This window comes from Neofelis nebulosa, chromosome 2 (assembly GCF_028018385.1).
Source record: "Neofelis nebulosa isolate mNeoNeb1 chromosome 2, mNeoNeb1.pri, whole genome shotgun sequence".
Lineage (NCBI taxonomy): Eukaryota > Metazoa > Chordata > Mammalia > Carnivora > Felidae > Neofelis > Neofelis nebulosa.
In genome coordinates this window covers 205,012,234-205,031,663 of record NC_080783.1, presented here as the reverse complement: position 1 = coordinate 205,031,663, position 19,430 = coordinate 205,012,234, and the positions used below count along the sequence as shown (strand labels likewise).

The window sequence follows — 19,430 nt, the reverse complement described above, 5'->3', positions numbered from 1 at the left end:
ATGGGTCTGAGGGTGAGTTGAGACAATGTAAATTACGCCCCTATTACACTAGCTAATGTTTCCTAACCAAGTACTTTGTGTCAGGTATGATCGTAATGAGTCTTCAAAACCCTCTGAACCAGGTGCCATGATCATCACCATTTTACAGATGGAAAATGGAGGCATACATAATGTGTCCAAGATACCCAGTTAGCAAATGCTCAATAATTATTAGATATTATTGATACTGTGATACAAAGGAATCATCACCATCATCTTCATGGTAGAATGCAGTGTCATTATGGCAGTCTCACAGCACTGGGCAAGTTCTGAGGAATATCCCTTGTGGCCAGGGGTTAGAGAAGACTTCACAGAAGATGTGCATCTGGGGAGGGGTGAAGTGGGTGAATAGGATTAAGAGGTACAAACTTCCAGGTATAAAATGTCACTGTGATGAAAAGCACAGCGTCAAGATTATAGTCAATAACATAATGCTGTACGGTGACAGACGGTGAGTACACACTTCACTGTGATGAGCACTGAGTAATGTATGGAATTGTCAAATCACTATGCTATACACCTGAAACTAACATAACGCTGCGTGTCAACTGTACTTTAAAAAAAAAAAAAAAAAAGATGGGGGCACCTGGTGGCTCAGTCGGTCAAGCATCCGGCTCTCAATCTCAGCTCAGGTCTTGATCTCAGGGTTGTGAGTTCAAGCGTCGTGTCAGGCTCCACACCCAGTGTGGAGAGACGGGTGCCTTGGGTGGCTCAGTCGGCTAAGTGTCCGACTCAGTTTCAACTCAGGTCATGATCTCACAGCTTCATGGGTTCGAGCCCCTCATCGGGGTCTGCTCTGGCAGTGTGGATGGAGCCTGCTTGGGATTCTCTCTCTCCGTCTCTCTGCCCCTCCCTCACTTATGTTGTCTCTGTCTCTGTCAAAATACATAAATAAACTTAAAAAAAAAAAACACTCATCTCAAGTGAGCCGCTGAAGATTGGTAAGATTAGGGTGAAGGTGGGGGGGGGGGAGCAGTAATCAGAACAGGCATAGTTCGGAAGATCCATCAGGTTTTCAAGGGCAAATACGTCCCTCAGGCTGGAGCAAAGGGGCAGCGGAGGTGTAAGATAAACCACCCAAGACAGGAGAGGAGCTCTGAAAGTGAAACCAAGGAGTTTGAGTTTGACGGCTGGTGGAAGTCCAGTAGAGGTGACTGGGGAAACAATGTTCAGAGCCATGCGAGGCACATGCAGGTAAGGGAAGGATGCTTTGAGTCGGGAGATCAGTAAAAGGTCTTTGCATCGGTACAAGAAAGAGAAAACCTGAAAGACAGTGTTGCAAGCGATAGCAATGGAGACCAGGGTTGGACAAGGGAGGGACTATAGGATCTGTAACTGACAAGTAAAGAGAGCAAGGGGAAAGCGTCAGAGATGCTTCTAGGTAGTGAACCAGCTGACAAATACACAAGACAGAAGAAGGCGTTTAAGAACGTGAATATGTGAGTTCAGTTTCAGATTAATTGTATTGAGAGGGCCAGTGTATTGAGAGGAGAAATCTAGATAAATACTTAGTGACATTAAGTTTTAAGCTCCAGGAATCCAGGGCTAAAGACGGAGATTTGGTAGTCTGGATATAGTCTACGAAAGACTTCTCACCGGATCTAGTCTTTGAGGATCCTGTAACCGTCTGAAAATATCTTCTAACTTGGTCATAAGATCTTGAAAGTACTTGGTTTTCAAGGTCTCTGGGCCATAACATCGCTGGTGAGACGCTCTCTCCCCCATCCCAAGCGTGTTGCCTCAGTGTTCCACCTTACCTGACCTGGTCTTCTTCCTCCTGTAAGGTAGCAATCTCCACCACCCCCCCAACACACACCCCCAGGAAGACTTCCTGGTAGCAGAAGTTCATGCTAACTCCCTTGCCACTCGCCCCCTCTTTGTCTCTGACATGAAGGAGGAGATGGGGTTAAATCACGAGTCCCAGCCAACAGTCTGTGCGAAGACAGCATGACAAGGAGGAACGCAGCACGGCCAGTGTGGCTGGAGCACAAAGTGTGGGGGCAGGGCAGAGGCCAGCCCCGCAGGGCCTTGTGGACCCTGCCAAAACGCAGTGGGGGGAAATGGAAGGCCTGGAATGGGGGTGGGGGAGTGGGGGGACTCTAACATGACCAGAGTTGCGATTCTGAAAAGCCTATTCTGGTCAGCGCAGGGGAGAGCCTGAATTGGAGCGAGTCCAGAGCAGACACAGGAAGACCAGTTGGGAGGGTATTGATGTCTGCTGATGAACACAGTCTGAGGCCTATTCATGCTTTTCTGGGCCCTTTTGTGAATGTAGATGTGTACTGTATAGATGTGCAGTCTGGAGCTGACTTGTTTTTTTGCTGTTTAATCTGATTCATCTCCTTTGTAAACAGTAAGGTCATTGAGGGTGGAGATTCGGTTTTTTGTATTTTTCCTGTGCTGTAACTCCCTGGGACACTGGGAGCACAATGGATACGGACACCGTGACTACTGAAAACCACCCCCCCCCCCCAGTGCCACTTTAAACAGCCCAAAGTAACATTTATTAACCTGAATGTATTGATAATTGTTGCTTCTGGTTTCTAGGCATTTGGATGGAGGATTAGATCATGCAAAGAAAAATCTGGATATCTAAACCTTTACTACTCAAAGTGTGTTCTACAGACCAGCAGCAACAACATCACCCGGGACGTTGTTAGAAATGAAAAATCTGGGGGCGCCGGGGGGGCTCAGTCGGTTGAGCATCCGACTTCGGCTCAGGCCATGATCTTGTGGTTCGCGAGTTCGTGCCCCGCGTCGGGCTCTGTGCTGACAGCTCGGAGCCTGGAGCCCTTTTCGGTTTCTGCGTCTCCCTCTCTCTCTGCCCCTCCCCCGCTCACGCTCTGTCTCTCTCTCTCTCTCCCTCAACAATAAACGTTTTTAAAATTTTTTAACTAAAAAAAAAAATAAATAAATAAATAAAAAACCTCACCCTCCCCCCAGACCTACTGAATCAGAATCTGCATTTTTAACATGATCCCCAGGGGGTTCCCATCCACACTGAACTTTCAGAAGCACCTGGCTCTGGAGGCAACACCGGCCCAAACTTCCATGGGTAATATGCCTCCCTCAGGTACAGCTCTTATCACATCCTGTCGGGCATGGAAGACTGCTTATGGTTTCTTTCCCTGCCAGGCCTGGAATTCCTGGGAGGTAGGGGCTGAGCACTGTGTAGGACTCTGGGGCTTTCATAGCATTGAGCACAGTGACAGGAAGCAGAAGACCAGGGTTTCAGTCCTGGTTCTGCCACTTACAAGCTCTGTCTTTTATCTTCCGTGGGAAGACTTTCAGTCCCTCCAAAGGACCTACCCCAAATCTGACTGTTGCAAAGCTGAAGATGGGGGCAGATTTCCACGCACGGTTTATTTACAGGGTTCGTCTATACAAGGAGGCGCTTGATGGATGGAAGGAGGAAGGCAATGACCAATCCCCGGATGATGCCAGGGCATATAAGGAGCTTGGGCTGAAGTTACTCCCAACAGCTGCTCTAACAGTGAACCCAGGCGGATGGAAACCAGTGGCCTCTGCACAATGACCCTGTGAAGTAGGCACTCATGCCACTCCTACTTTTACAGGTAAGAAAGAGGCCCAGAGAGGCTAAGTGACCTTCCCAAGCTCTCATGAATTCACAGACCCCTGTACTTTGGCTATTTGAGGAAACACAGGGTCTAGGAGGCTCAGCCTGGGGCTGTCAGAAGGCCAGAGATAGCCAGAGCCTGAGACCCTGGACGTGCTCACCAGACCTGCTCACAAGACTCTTCCAGAAGGTTCCAGCTTTGCCTAAAGTTCTTATCAGCATAAAATGCAAGCCAGTATCATTGCAGGAGGAGCACTCCAAGGTGCCTTGTGCCCTGTAAGCTGTGAAGAGTGCATTGCCAGGGCCCGGGCAGGCTCCAAGCCTCCGGATCTCCCAGGGACCGCAGAACTCAAAGGCATTGCTGTACCTTTCGCTCAGAAAGCCTGAGCTCAAGATGATCTGCTCCCTGCCTAGAGGGACTGGGTCTGGAGTCCTTAAAGGTGCCCAAAGCCAGCATAAACAGGGCATCGCAGAGAGTCTGGGAAGAGATGAGAAGTAAAAATCTTTCTACACGGCACGGGAGTCCCATCTGCCTACGCCAAACTGTGTGCGTGCTGTTCTGCACGTGTGACTCTGGGGGGTTGGGGGGGGTGGTAAGATTTGTGTCCGGTTGGTATTTTTCAATTTGGAAAAAGCTGAGAGGTTGGGATGTGAGGGAGGCGCCTCAAAGCAAAGGACTGCCAGCCCACATTCTAAGGCAGGACACCTCGGGCATGAAGCCTCTAAGCTCCTGCAAGAGGTTTGTCAACACAGACTCTTAGCGTCGCATCCCAATTATGCTACCCCATTAGCGTATATTAATAACTGATTATTAACATGCAAAAGACTTCTCCCTCTGATCCCTAAGACCCCATTCAGAGTTCAGCATTTTTCTTCATCTTAATTTTTATTTTTTTCTCCAGCTAGATTGGCTTAGTGCTTTCTCTTTGTTCTTCCTCACCTTGTTCACTGAAATCCTGGCTGGCGGTTCCATCAGCAGAACTACAAAATCAAAAAGGCAGTAACGTTTTAGAGCTTTCCCTGTGTCACCCAAGGAGGCCAGGGGGCAGACGGAGGGGACATGAAAAAGAAGGTAGTATCTGGGGCCACACAGACCAGAATCCAAATCCCAGCTCTGCCGTTATTAGCTGTGTGGCCTTGCACAAATCACTCATCTGTAAAATGGGATCAGAGCGCTGGCCAATGCAAGAAGATAGCAGGTGATAAATGAGTGAAAATCTGATGTCAGGTATGTGGTGGGCTTTTAATTCATGGTCAAAAACATCGCTGTGATTACTATTAAGCCTCCCACATGGCAATGGACACTACCTGAAAATCAGAAGTCACGTAGCTACTACCTCTAGTGAGCCCTGCCTCTCCAACTAAGAGATGAGGGCGGGGAGCTGGATTCACAGCATGCAGAATGTCCTTTTCCCTTTTCTTGTAAAAATTACAAGAGCTACCATTTGTTGAGCACTTCCTCTGGGATAGGCAACATTACATCCTGACCATCACTGTGTGAGGTAGACACTATATATCACTCCCATTTTTGTAGGTAAAGGAGCAATTCAGACAGGTTAAGTGACTTACTCAAACTCCCATAATACCAGTAGGTAACAAACGGACTGTAATAAGAGTGGTGGTTTCTATGTGTCAGCACATATGTGCTCAGGGCTTTTTTTTTTTTTTTTTCTGGTATAGTTGTACAGGTTGTTCACTGCACAAGAGAGCCGGGCCACAGGGCAAATTGGGGCTGAAACTTAGCTTCTGCCCCGTCTGCCTAGTGCTGTATCCTGGTGCAAGGCTGGGTTCACTTGGAGGCAGGGAGACCCTTTTCCGATTTGACAAAGATACCATACGTGCTATCAGAAGCCCTGTTAATGTTGTATTTGTATTACCTTCTCTAATCCTCAAAACAGCTCTGTGGACTAGATATTAACACCCGCATTTTATAAATGACGAAATTCAGGCCTGGCAAGTTCAGGTCACTCAGCAAAGTCGCTTTGTAAGTGATAAACCTAGAATCCGAAACTGATATCAAAGCCCATGCTCTAAACCCCAAGGCCACTACACTGGTCCCATCCCTAAGTGCTCAATAAGTGAATAAAGGAAAAATACATAATCATCTGACTTTCACCTTAAAAAACAACAGCGGTTCTAATGAGGCTCCAGGGCTATCAAGGCCTTTAGTAAGGTTGCAGAAAACTCAATCGATCAGGAATTTGGAGTACTGTCTTTCAGTGCTCCAAACTGTGCCGGCTTTATGCTCGCTAAGTATTTTTCAGTGGCTCAATTTCCTCGCCTGAGAGTGAAAGGAATATTTCTCATAGTTGTTCGCAAAGTGTGTATGCATACGTGATGATCTTCGCATCGACCATGGGAGAAACGCATCACCATCACCCTTTTGCTCAGGGAGGTGCATGGCATGCTCAGGGCCACACAGTGGGTAGGGCAGAGGGGGACCTAAAACCAGGGCTCCCGACTCCCGGTCAGTCTTGGGCTCCTTGCCAAGTACCTGAGAACTTTCGGGGCACCTGCAGCCTGCCTGGTCGCCCAGGCTGCACACAGTGCACGTGCAAGTCAGACGGTACTGGAAACTGACATGAATCACATGACCACACTGAGTCTTTTCAGAAGACGTGGCAGGAAGGAGCACTCTGGTAGGAGTGTGTGCTTGGTTCCCATGCCCTAAAACAAAACCTCTGCCTTTGCAGGGGCCGGAGCAGCCCAGATTACAGTCTTGGGTAATTTAGGGCTTTTCCAGGGCTGCCTTATGAAGGGAAGATGACCTGGGAGCGCTTGGTGGCAACGCCCCCTGACAGGGCTCAGCCTTGCGCTCACCCCTGGCTGTGCTGGGCAGGGTTCAAAGGAAAGTGCATCTGCGAAAGAACTCTGCAAAGAGGTGTGGCCCAAATGCAGAGTGCTATTGTTTTTCCTCCCCTCTGTGGATCTCAGGAGGCTGATTGCATCTGTGCTCAAATGACAGACTTGCCCATCCTGTGATAAAATGTGGGCGGCTGCTCCCACCCCAGCCGGGTGGCTTCCCCAACAAAAACATGCACATGCACTCTCTCCCCGCCTCCCCAGCAACCACCCGCCACTATCTCCAGCTCTGCAGGCTGGGAAGCTCCCCTCCTTGGCTGTGGGTATACTACTCCTTATGTGGGGCAGCAGCTGTGGACGACAGGGGAGGGAGAAAGTTACAGACATACAGACCTTCCAGCGATTGCCACATTCATTGCATAAGACAAAGGTAGTCATGGGCTCATCAGCACTGCGTGTCTGCACCTGAGAGAGAACAGGGCCGCTCAGGAATTCACTCCTGTGCTCTAGGACCTGCCGTAGCTCCCACTGTCTGTAGCAGAAGGCCCAAATCCCAGAGCTCGGCACTGTTATTCCCGCCCCACTTTGGCAATTCCCTCATCACTGAGAGCAGCATATCCTTGTCTCTCCTCTCTCAGGTCCATCAGTTCACCTCTAGTGCCTCTCTGGCTCACCCAGCCCTCTGCACTTTCACTTTTGGCCTCGATCCTTCTGAACTGATCTCTCTTCTCTTGCCTCAAGGCCCAGCTCCTACAGGAATGATTCCCTGACTCACCTCTGGACACACCCTCGTGGCTGTGCTCCACTGATCAGAACTTGAGTGAGCTGGGAGCACCCTTAAAGACCATCGAGTTCGTTCCTCATTTTAGAGTTGCAAGAACTGAGGCCCGGAGAGGAACAGGAATTTGAAGATCATTGGATCACGGGGACTAGTTAATACCATGTTTTCTAGTTTCTCATCCCCTTACCCAAACCATGCAGATGCAGGCACCGGGCTTCTCAGCAAACCCGTTGAATTTCCAGATTTAACAATTGCTGTTCTGATTTTCTACAGCTGACCCTGGATGACCACGACATGCCCCTCTGCCAACACTCGCCTGTGAATGTGATGTGAGCTGGGAGTCTGTGCGGTGGGAGGTGGTTGCCCGGCTCACGAGGGAGCCCAGCAGCGGGCCAGGAGGACCCGGCTTCGCCCAGCCTCGTTGCTAGAGAGCGGTAACACCTGAAGGAGGGTAACACTGGGGTTTCTCTGTGCAGGGAGAGCTCTGCTGACGGGCCGTTTACTTCTTTCTGGTAGGGAGGTAATCACTCCACAGGAAGCACATCACTCCGCGTGGAAATGTGCTTGGAAGGAAGCAGGAGGCTTACAAAAACACCTCCGAATTCCTGAACGGGAATTCTTTGAGAGACTTCTCCCGAATGGCAAGGCCGGCTGTATTTCTGCTGCAGCCAAAGATTCCCGCGGGCAAGGCGTTCTTGCTAAATCTTGGCATGTCCGGCAGACGGAGGGATGAGTGGAGTTCTAACGTGACTAGGTACAAGTTAGAATCCAGGAACATTGGTGTCCCAAGAACATAACACGTACAACCCAGAAACGGAAGGCAGTTTTCGGGCATTAAGTCTTTCAGAGAAGGGGGTTCCCCAGCCTTCTAAATTCCCTGTGCCAGGATAGGGGTCTTCACCCTCAGGGCTTGGGGCCGAATCCCTTAAGCTTTACTGGCCAAGTTGGCCGTATCGAAGGCAGAAAAGTCTGGATCTGGGTTTAACAGCATCTCTGCCACTTAGGACCATGTTGGCCATCTTGGACAGAGCTGCGGAGCTTGACCCCTGTCGGGCCTCAGTTTCCCCATGTATAAAGAGGGAGCTAAGTTTTCTATTGCTCAGTTTCTTTCCAACCATCCCATCTGGGACTCTACACGAGTCTACGCCTGGTGAGTCTGCTTCCTCCTCTTCTGGCTTCAGGGCAGGCCAGAGCCTCGTAAACACGCATCCAGGTGAGTCTACGTGCAGCAGAACATTTTCTAGAAGCCACGGCGCATCATGTTGATGTACTGAGAGGTGCCCTTCTCTCTGCAGCCTGGGCTGTTAGCCCTTTCTCCCCCGGGCTCTCCCCGAGGCTCCCTCTGGCTCCGCCCCCCAACCCCCCCTCCCTGTGCCCCCACAGCCTCTCCTCTCCCGCACCTGGTTGTAGGTACAATTCTTCTTCTTGCACTTGCCGCACTGGAAGAGGTCAGTGGTGGTGCCGCCAGTCTTGGCCATCTGGTGCTCACGGATAGCCTCCTGGGTCATGGCATTCCTCAGTTCCCTCAGCTCATCACTGGCCATTTCCTGGAAAGAAATGAGTCTGCCCTTCAGGGATAAAGAGTTCCAGGAGCCCTGCCCCCCCATCCAGTTTCTAGGGAGCCCGAACAGAGGAGAGGGGAACATGCTGGCTTGAGGACAAGGAGCTGGAGGGAGGCCTGGAGTCCTGGCCTTGGCCCAGCTGAGGAAAGGCCATTCCCAAAGAGCCCCCATTGTGCTTCGGGTGGACGGGCAAAACTGCAGGCAGACTCTGAGCAGGCCACGAGCGGTAGGGCGCGTGCCGGAGAGCAGAAGGCAAATAGCTTCCAGCCCGGGGTCAACATCTTGTATACATTTCCTCAGATCTGGTGCTCGCCCTGCCGGCCAGGACCTCGGGTACCTGCCTAAACCTTCCTGCTTGAACTGGCTGGACCGTGACCACCTGATCTGTCATGTTCCCCTTATCCTTCCAGTTTGGACTTGACCCAGGGCCCTTGATCCAAACTGTGATCACTGCCTAGTCCATTCTGCCTGCTGGGGACCTTGACCTCAACTATCCATGACTTGCTGCTGCTACCCTGACCCAAGTGGGACCTGAAGCTCCTGGGTGCACGAGCTTAACTGCTCACCTGCATCACAGAACATCTTTGTCTTTAAGCTCCCATAGAACAGAGTCTCCTGTCTCCCATCAGCTTACTGCAGACACTCAGTGTTTGCATTATCCTGCCTTGATCCACCTGCCTGGCCATTCTGACTCCTCCACTCAAACTGGAGAGAGCTCTAGGTAAGTTTGGTTTGGGGGGAGGGAGGGCAGCCGGAGCTAACGTTAAAATGAGGCCTTGGCACTGGCTAAACATTGTCATTGTTGCTGTCTATCCTGACTCCTTAAACCACGGAAAACAGAGCTGGCACAAAGGTCAAGTGATTTTGGTGTGCCAACCACGGAGTTATCACCACTTGGGCCTCCTGATGAAATGCACATTCCTATGAATCCAAAATTCTAAGGGCGGGCCTGGGAATTTGACTAGTGCCCTCAAGTTATTCCGGTGGGTGCAGATGTTTAAGTCCTACTGTATTAAGTTCAAGAACCAGGTCCTAACCATTGGCAGGGGTATACAGGAAAACAAGTCAACCTGGGGCAATACAAGCAAAAAGCAGCTGACTTTAATTTGGAGGGACATCCAGAGCTCAATGCATGCATTCATTCAAAATGTATTGGATGTCAATTTATTGAATGCCTTTAGCTGCATTTTGTGTGTTCATGAACGGGCCTTAGCCAGAGGGGTGACCAATTTCCATCGTGTAAATACTCCTACCATGGCCGATTTGTAGCTGCTAATGCATGTGACTGAGCGCAGAGCTGGGAATAGCTACGCATAATCACCTCTCTTGAGCTGATAAACGCTGGCCCCAGCAGACCACTGCCCCTGAGCCCTAAGGATTCAGATACCAAGGTCTGGTTCCTGTCCCCAGGCAATGCTAATCTGGTAGTGTAGCCAAGTGTTTAGACAGGATTATAGGACAGCATATGAAGTACTTAAAGCCAAGGTATACAAAGTAGGGGGGGGGGGGAGGGCACGGTGGGGGAAGCCCAGAGTACGGTGGCTGACTGCTTGGGGGCAGGGGAGGCTCACTAAAGAAGACACCTTAACCGGTCTTGAAAGATAAGCAGGAGTACCCAAGGGAGATGGCAGCTATAGAGAAAGAGAACAGCAGATGCAAAAGATCAGACCAGAATAACACATCTGGGGAAGGGTGTCTGGGGTGTGTTCAAGGTGAGGAGTGTGGCAGATGTGGCTGGGGGGCGGACTGTGGAAAGAGGGTCTTGTGTGAGAGAGAACAGAGAAATACCCACTCACCAGTCCATTGGCCTATCTCTGCCCTGCCTCGCCTAGGAGGAGGCAACGTCAAGGCCACAGGGAGGAAGTACAGCGCTATGGAAAATAAGGTAGGAAATGAGGAAAGTACGGTGGGAGAGGACACTGATCCTCGCGTGTATGCATCGTTAGAGGAGGACCCCGAATATGAACCCAACGTGTGGCGCAGCTAGGACGGGTCAGGCATGGGTCTCAGTGCCGGCTGAGCAGAGAACAGACAAAACCCGTCTCCTCATGGTGCTGACAGTAGATCCACTCACCAGCTCTAAAGAACATCTCAGAATTGACCCCATTCTGTAATGTGTCTGGGTAGAGGGGAGAAGAGAAAAGGAAGAATGAGGAAGAATCAGGGAGACACAGGATGCAGTGAGGGACACCCGTGCAGCAGGCATCCGCTGTCCCAGGCTCTTTCTGATGGCAACTCCCTGTCCCCTGAGCCACAGCACAACGGATAGCCCAACCCGGAACCATTATTTTTCTTATTGGAGCAAAAATGGTCTTCTATTTCTTTTTTTTTTATTTTTTATTTAAAAAAAATTTTTTTTCAACGTTTTTTATTTATTTTTGGGACAGAGAGAGACAGAGCATGAACGGGGGAGGGGCAGAGAGAGAGGGAGACACAGAATCGGAAACAGGCTCCAGGCTCCGAGCCATCGGCCCAGAGCCTGACGCGGGACTCGAACTCACGGACCGCGAGATCGTGACCTGGCTGAAGTCGGCCGCTTAACCGACTGCGCCACCCAGGCGCCCCTGGTCTTCTATTTCTTTTTTTTTTTTTTTTTTTTTTTTTTTTTTTAAATTTTGGTCTTCTATTTCTTATAGAAACTTCCTGCCTGGGGCAAAAGATGACCCCAAGATGAAGGTCTCCTCTGATTCAGCACTTGGGTTACTGGCAGGGTACAGGGTCCTTGGTGGCTGGCCCTGTGGAGGGCCTGCTAAGTTCTTGGCTTGCTCCTCTTGGTCTGGTCAGCCTCTTCTTGGGCCTGGGTTGACCACCTGATTCTCTCGCTCTGTTCTAATGAACAGTCCTTGGGTGGGGCTAGACCATCCACATGTCTGGCTCGGTCAGTTGCTGTGCTGGGACTTCTGGAGCCTGCCTTGGCCTTAACCCAGACACAGCTCCATTCTGACCTCTAGCTTCTGCGATCTTGCTGGGTTTGGCTCAAACCTGTGTCTACACCTTGCTCTTGGTTCTCCTGGGCCTGATTTCCCAATGCCTTGGATTGCCCAGAAGAGTCTCTTGATAGCATTCCTACAATGCGTACACAAAGAAGTAGAGGGACCCCAGAGGCATAGAGTGAGGGCCAGGGAGGAGGAAACACAAGGCTCGGCTTTCACGAAAAGTCCCAGCTCCTCCTCTCAAGGAAAGAGAATACACCGTAAAGCCAAGTTGCGAACCCAGTAACTCTGGGCATGTGTTGCTGTTTGCCTAAAAAGATCAGATATTTTGGGGGCGCCTGGGTGGCTCAGTCGGTTAAGCGGCCGACTTCGGGTCAGGTCGCGATCTCACGGTCCATGAGTTCGAGCCCCGCGTCGGGCTCTGTGCTGATGGCTCAGAGCCTGGAGGCTGCTTCCGATTCTGTGTCTCCCTCTTTCTCTGACCCTCCCCCGTTCATGCTCTGTCTCTCTCTGTCTCAAAAATAAATAAACGTTAAAAAAAATTTAAAAAAAAAAGATCAGATATTTTGAATTAAGCAGAAAGATAATCCTGGTCTACCTGTGCCAAGCTCCCCATTTTATCGTAAAACCAGGGCCCTCTCTTATTTGAGATATTTGAGGAAACCAACGAACAGAAAAATGTACACGCGCCCACTACATTTCGCACACACACAGAGGCACACCCTTGCCACCAGTTTCAGAGGGTTCCCAGACATCCTGAGGCACACCCGGAACGCCAGGATCCCAGTGCATTTCCCCTCCCCTTGTCTAGGCCACTTGGATTGAGAGGTGCTTCAGCAGTGCAATCCGAGTGCTTGTGGGAAACCCCCTCTATCAACTCTGGCAACAGGGAGCTGCTCATACCTAAGGGTGTACAAAAGGTGTTTCCAAGGCGTGGGCTCTGAAATAAACAGATCTGGGCTCAAACTCTCATCTGTCACTTACTAGTTGTGTGTGGCCTCAGTTTTCTCAGCGATAAAGTGGGCATAATATTTCCTCTTCCACAGCATGGTGCTGGGGGTTACACGAAATGGTCGGTGAATGAGCTTATCGTATACAAATTCTGGGAAGCACTCTACACATATTAACTTGAACACTTCACATATATTAATTCCTCAATCCTTCCTGAGATAGCGGTTCTTCTTATTATTCCGGTTTCGCAGATGAGAAAACTGAGGCACAGAGGGGTTAAGTAGCTTGTCTAAGACCACCCAGCTAAGTGAGAGAAGCAGAACTCAAACTCATGCACTTGGGCACAGTTCTGAAGCTGCTAAACACTGCACAGACTTCCTCGAACAGGCTTGTTTCCTTTTCCTTCCCTTAATGACCCCTTTAAGCTGGGTCAATCCTTCCCTCCTGTAAGTTCCCCTGGTGGCTCTATCGCGGCTCTTACCACCTCTGTATGCATAAATTTGAAAATACGTCTGTCTCCCCACCTAGGGCTGTGCTCCATGGAGATAGGGACCGCTATTCTGGCTTGCGCCCAGAGCTGCATAATGGGATATAGAACTGAACGAGGCAGGAGAAGGAGGTAGATAAAAAAGCAGTAGGGGCGCCTGGGTGGCGCAGTCGGTTAAGCGTCCGACTTCAGCCAGGTCACGATCTCGCGGTCCGTGAGTTCGAGCCCCGCGTCAGGCTCTGGGCTGATGGCTCGGAGCCTGGAGCCTGTTTCCGATTCTGTGTCTCCCTCTCTCTCTGCCCCTCCCCCGTTCATGCTCTGTCTCTCTCTGTCCCAAAAATAAATAAAAAATGTTAAAAAAAAAAAAAAAAAAAAAGCAGTAAAGAGTGGGTGCTCTGGGGCCAGGTAGCTTGGACATTTTCTTTTTCTTAAAGATTTAAATTTTTTTCAAAGAAAACCCTACGCCCAACGCGGAGCTCGAACTCACAACCCTGAGATCAAGAGTCGCTTGCTCTACCGACAGAGACAGTCAGGTGCCCCTGGCTTTGACATGTTCTAGCCGTGTGCATGGCCAACTCAGCGAACTCCTCGGAGCCTCCGTGTCCTCCTCTGTAAAATGAGGACAATAAACAACTTCTACCTAGTGTGAAGATACAATCAGCCGATGAGCCCAAAGCACTGAGCGCAGTGCTTAATTCATATGAGCTGTGTTCGCTATCCTGACGGCCCAGAAGCCTGGAGGGAAGGGGAGTCTGCAGTGGTCTGGCTGAAAAAGCCCCCCGGCTCATCTCCACTGAGTCACAAGCCGCTGCCTCTCAGGGCCAAGCCGGCGGGGCCTGGCCTCCTGCCCCACCATGCAGAGGCCCCAGCCCCACTCTCACCTCTGCCGTCATCTTGGCAATGAGCCCAGCAGAGATGGCCCCGCTGAGCACATTCCTCCTCAGGCTGGGGTTCCTGGGGTCCTTGAGGTTGCTGATCCGGCTGCGCACCCGGTTCCGGTACTTCATGTCCGTGCTCTTGAGCTCCTGGTAGATATGTGACACAGTCAAGGGCCAGCGAGCCACTCGTGGAGGGGCACAGAAGGTTGGGAAGCCACTCCCCAAAGCCCGAGGAGCCCCAGGACCATCGGTTCCTCTCCTTGGACTAGTACAGGGGTTGGGCACCCGTGTGGCCTCTGACTCCCACAGTGGAGATCTCGCTCAGGGCATTTGGGGTCAGCTACGCATCCCGAACGAGAGACGGTCTCTCTGGTGAGATCAGGCCACAGCAAGCACTGTGGTGTCAGGACCCCAGGGATGGGCATCCTGCGTTTGTCGAGCCTTTTGTGTGACTCAGGTGAGTCACGTGACTTCTTTGTGTCTCTGTTTCCTAATTTATAAAATACAGGGCTGTGCCGAGCATTCAGCAAGCCGTACCGCGTGATGCACCAGCCTGGTGTCTGGGACATCAAGTGCTCAACACGAAGGGGCTGTGAAGATGAGGACACTGATAAAGATATCCCCCAGTTTCGAAGGGCCTCTGGACGTTATGAGTCCGGCTACCGGAGGAAAACGTAAGATTGGGAGGCACAGGTTGAAGGCTCTAAGAGGTATTGCAATAAACACATCATTGTGTTTAACTTGGTGTTTCCAACATATTACAGGATAGAGACACCTCCCCGCTTCCCCCTTTCTTTCTAGGAATACCGACCCCCATGCCATGGGACCCACTTTGGGAATTGCTGGTCAGAGTTACTTCTCTCATGAACAGATAAGGAAGCTAAAGGCTTAGAAAGGATGTGGGCCCTTGCTCAAGGTCACGTGGCAAATTCCCGGCAGAGACAGGGCTGGAAGCCAGACCCCCTCCTGACGGTAATGCTCTCTCCACTCACTCAGCAGGAAGTCGCCCCTGACCACCGACCACGGTGAGTTCTCTGTCCAGATGCTGCCTCCCAGACAGGCCGCCCACCCCCTCCTCCCTTCTCCATCCTCTGGAGGAGCGCAGGGAGCACAGCCGCGTGTTCTCCGTCTCCCACGCCAAGCAGAGTCAGGAAGGCAAGCCCTCTGCTGGGAAGAGCCACATACGAGAAAGAGACTGTGGGGACTACGGACACATGCAAACGGCTGCCTTGCTACAAGCAGTGGGAGGAAAGGTGCTGTTATCTATTTTTTCCTGTTCCTGCTGTGTTCATGCTGTTTGTACAGTAACAGCCTGAAAAGAAAGAACGTGCCACAATGCATTTGAAAGTCGAAAGATTTGTTTAAAAATGTGCGTTTGGGATTCCTGGAGGTGTGTATCTGCTTGATATGGGGGGGGACAGGAGGGCCGGCATCACTGTCATCAGCCTCTCCCTGACTCCGTCTCCGTTTCCTGAGATCACAGGGCAGCAGGATGAGGTGGAGCACGGGCCCGGGGGTCAATGACCCCTTCAGAGGAGCACGGCCCTACACTGCCGTGTCAGTGCAAGGTCACTCCAAAGAGAACAGACCTTTTTAGGACACAGAGCATTCAAGCCCCCGAACTTATCCTCCTCCTTACCTCCCATCTTCTTCTTCTTTTTTTTTTTTTAATTTTTTGACGTTTATTTATTATTGAGAAAGAGAGAGACAGAGCATGAGTGGGGGAGGGGCAGAGAGAGGGGGAGACACAGAATCCGAAGCGGGTCCAGGCTTTGAGCCGTCAGCACAGAGCCCGACGCGGGGCTCGAACTCACGGACCTCGAAATCACGACCTGAGCTGAAGTCGGCCGCTTAACCGGCTGAGTCACCCAGGTGCCCCAACCCACCTTTGTTTCAAACTGAGCCTGAAGGTAGAAGGGACCTGTCTGAAGGGACAACCGTCTGGAGGAAACAAAGACAAAGCTCAGAGTTCTGACACCTGGTGCTCTATGCTCCTGGATCAACTGGGATTTATGACAACGTATCTGGTGAGGTGCTGGACAGCTCGGGACATGCCCGTTCATAATTAAATGATGGTGGAGGGGAACTCCCAGAAAATATGTCAGAGCATATAAAGGTAGGACTCAGGCAGGAAGTGGCAACAGGCAAGCTTGTTGACCATGGTCAGCCCAGACTGACCAGGGACCCTCCCCAACAGACTGAGCTCCCTAGGTAGCCCAGTCACAGTCAGAACCCCTCTCCCCTGGGGATTCTGTCCCCTTCCCTCTTTGATAGGCAAAGCTTTGTCTCTCCAGTAAAAGATAGCCCATGCATTCATTGGGGCACATTGTAGGGTTTTCTTTCCCAAGACAACAATCTTTCGGTGCAATGAGCCCACATCCCTCCAGTGGTCACCTCCTCTGTCTATACAGCACCCCCCTCAAAAAGGGGGAGAACGGGCCATGTGTAAAGAACTCAGGACATGGAATCCAAAGGCCAAGGTTTTTAGTCAAGCTGTGACACCCAGTAGTTCTCGAGCCTCGGTTTCCTCATCCGTAAAATGGGAACAACAGCCCCTGCCTCACAGAGATTGTGACAATTGGCAGGAGTAGGAAGTATCAACTGCCCATCACAGTGCCTGGTATATAGTAGGGAACAAAAAATGGGAGCTGTTATCTTCAGAGGACGGAAGAGGGGAGAAGGCTGAGCATGAGAAACGCTGTCCTCCCCACCTGCTCTGACACTTGACACTGCAACCCGGCCGTATGATGAGCCGACCTGTTTAGCACAGCAGTTGAACCCTCCGCTTCTAGAGTCACACTTTCTGGGTTCAAATCCCAAGTCTACCACTACTATTAGCTGTAGGAGCTTTGGCAAGCGACTTAACCTCTCCGAGCCTGTGACCTCACACTTGTAAAATGGGATTAATCGGTGAGCCTACCTTGCGGGATTGTTCTCAGCCTTGAACGAGGTACTGCTCATACACAGCTTAGCAAGAGGCTGGCAGGTGCAAGACTTAATAAATGGTAGCTAGAATGAAGAACTCCAGTTCAGAGGCAGAGCAGGGGGCTGGCCCCGAGCCCTTCCCCTCCCCCTCACTGTCCTGGGTCCCTTGCACTTGGGAGACCTGCTCCTGGCGTCCGGGCACCCACAGCCCTGGCACAGCTCAAGGATATGATCTTCGATTTCTGACGCCATTTTGTCACAATTGACTCCATAATCCTTGTAATCGTCTAAAAGAGATTCAGGAAGCACAGGCATTAGCCAGACATGACCTTGGCAGTGGAGCCTGCCCATACAGGGGACTGTAGCATCCTGTTCCACTCCCATGGCACTGAGAAAGACCGCATCTCATTTGCCCTTGGGAAGCCCTTCCCTCCCCTGCCCCTGGCCCAGGCCCTCTCACCTTCGGCCTTCAAGGCTGCTGAGAGCATCTCCACACACTTGTCCCGCACCGAGTCCCCTGTGAGATAGCAGGGTGCCAGGAGGCAGATGGAGGGGGCAAAGGTGGGGGTCGAGGGGCTGGTGGGTGTTTTGGGGGTCTCTGCTTTCGATTTGCTGCTGTTTGATCTGAGGATGACAAACAGTAATAGACATTTTGACATTAAGCGAATAAAGCATCCACTGAGCACCACTCTGGATGTTTCTGTGGGCGATCTCCCTTACTCCTCATGACAGCCCTCTGAGGTAGGTGCTATTTTTAGGCGCTTGACATGGATCATCTCATTTAATCCTCACGACACCCCCATGAGGCTGGTGCTATTCTTATCTCCATTTTCGAGATGCACTTTAAAGTGAATTGCACGGATGGTTGCATTTGAAATAATTTGACTCTGGTCACACACCTGGGGGAACCAGAACTAAAACCCACCGGAGTTGAAATCCGGTGCCTAGGCTCCTAACCAACCACTCTGCTCTGCTGGTTACAGGGAAGCATAACAGGGTTTGAAATCATACTACAGTCCATTAGATACCATGCGAGGTGCTCTATCTTCTTACTGAACCATTTACTCACTCATCCAGTAAATACTTACTAGACACTTATTCCACAGGTCTGGATAAAGCAGACAAGTTAGGAGAGCTCCCTTCCTCAAGGAGCCGGCAGCCTCTTGAATGGTGAATTTACCACCATTGAAGAGGGCTGGCCTTACCATGTGCCAGGCAACTTTCGGAATATTTTCTAATTTAATCTTCACAGCAGCTCTAGGAATCGGATACTCTTCTCTTCCTCGTTTGCAGATGAGGAACCGGTTACGTCATTGTGATCTGAACCCAAGTCTGTCTGATTGCAAAGTCTCCACTCTTAACTCCTAAGATTCACTCACTGCCTAAGAATGATCTCATTTTGGTTTGGGCTTAAAAACCCACAAATATATATACAGGGGGCGCCTGGGTGGCTCAGTCGGTTTAGCGCCCAACTTCAGCTCAGGTCATGATCTCATGGGTCGTGAGTTCGAGCCCCGTGTTGGGCTCTGTGCTGACAGTGCAGATTCTCGCTCTGCACCTCTCCTGTTTGCTCTTTTCTCTCAAGTAAATAAGCATTAAAAGGAAAACATTTGGGGCGCCTGGGTGGCTCAGTCGGTTAAGCATCCGACTTCAGCTCAGGTCACGATCTCGCGGTCCGTGAGTTCGAGCCCCGCGTCGGGCTCTGGGCTGATGGCTCAGAGCCTGGAGCCTGCTTCCGGTTCTGTGTCTCCCTCTCTCTGCCCCTCCCCCGTCCATGCTCTGTCTCAAAAATAAATAAACGTTAAAAAAAAAATTAAAAAAAAAAAAAAAAGGAAAACATTTGATAATCATGAGTGGTCACTCTAACCGGATGGCTCAGACAGGCTTCCTGTCTTCCTGTTCTCAAGGAGCTGCCAACAAAGGAGGAAGCAACCCATGTGCCCAGTGACGGATGGATGGATAAGCAGAATGTAGTATATAACACAATGGAATATTACTCAGCCACAGAAAGGAGTGGAATCCATATAGATGAATGAAATTCCAACACCTGGTACAACGTGGATGAGTGTCTATGAATGGAAGACATTATAAGTGAAATAAGCCAGATACAAAAGGACAAAAATATTGGGGGCGCCTGGGTGGCTCAGTCGGTTGAGCATCTGACTTCGGCTCAGTCATGATCTCAGGGCTTGTGAGTTCAAGCCCCGCACTGAGCTCACTGCTGTCAGCACAGAGCCTGCTTTGGATCTTCTGTCCCCCACCAACAACCCCCCCCCGCCCTCTGCCCCTCCCTTGCTTGCATGCTCTCTCTCTCTCTCAAATAAAAATAAAATCTTAAAAAAAAAAAAAAGGACAAATTTTGTATGATTCCACTTACGTGGAGTACCTGGAATAGTTAAATGCATAGAGACAGAAAGGGGAATGGTGGATGCGGGGGCTGGAGGAGGGGGAAATGGGGTGATAATGTTTAATGGCAACATAGTTTCAGTTTGGGA

The 19,430-nt window shown here is 50.7% G+C and overlaps 1 protein-coding gene and 1 long non-coding RNA gene across 3 annotated transcripts in view; one reads left to right on the top strand and one right to left on the bottom strand.

Moving 5' to 3' along the window:
• Positions 1-4,483: 4,483 nt before the first annotated feature.
• TCEA3 (transcription elongation factor A3) overlaps positions 4,484-19,430 on the bottom strand; it is a 38,101-nt gene continuing 23,154 nt past the window's right edge. For both annotated transcript variants that reach the window (XM_058718674.1, XM_058718675.1), the window contains 6 exons: positions 17,396-17,559; positions 17,167-17,222; positions 14,014-14,169; positions 8,600-8,746; positions 6,812-6,883; positions 4,484-4,597 (listed from right to left, as the gene is read on the bottom strand). In XM_058718674.1, the coding sequence (XP_058574657.1) occupies positions 4,589-4,597; positions 6,812-6,883; positions 8,600-8,746; positions 14,014-14,169; positions 17,167-17,222; positions 17,396-17,559 (604 nt within the window). In that variant the 3' untranslated portion in view covers positions 4,484-4,588. The remainder of the gene's footprint in view (positions 4,598-6,811; positions 6,884-8,599; positions 8,747-14,013; positions 14,170-17,166; positions 17,223-17,395; positions 17,560-19,430) is intronic.
• On the top strand, positions 8,743-15,648 carry LOC131505300 (uncharacterized). Its single transcript, XR_009258352.1, has 3 exons — positions 8,743-9,482; positions 10,594-10,646; positions 14,519-15,648. It is a non-coding gene; the product is annotated as an uncharacterized LOC131505300 (long non-coding RNA).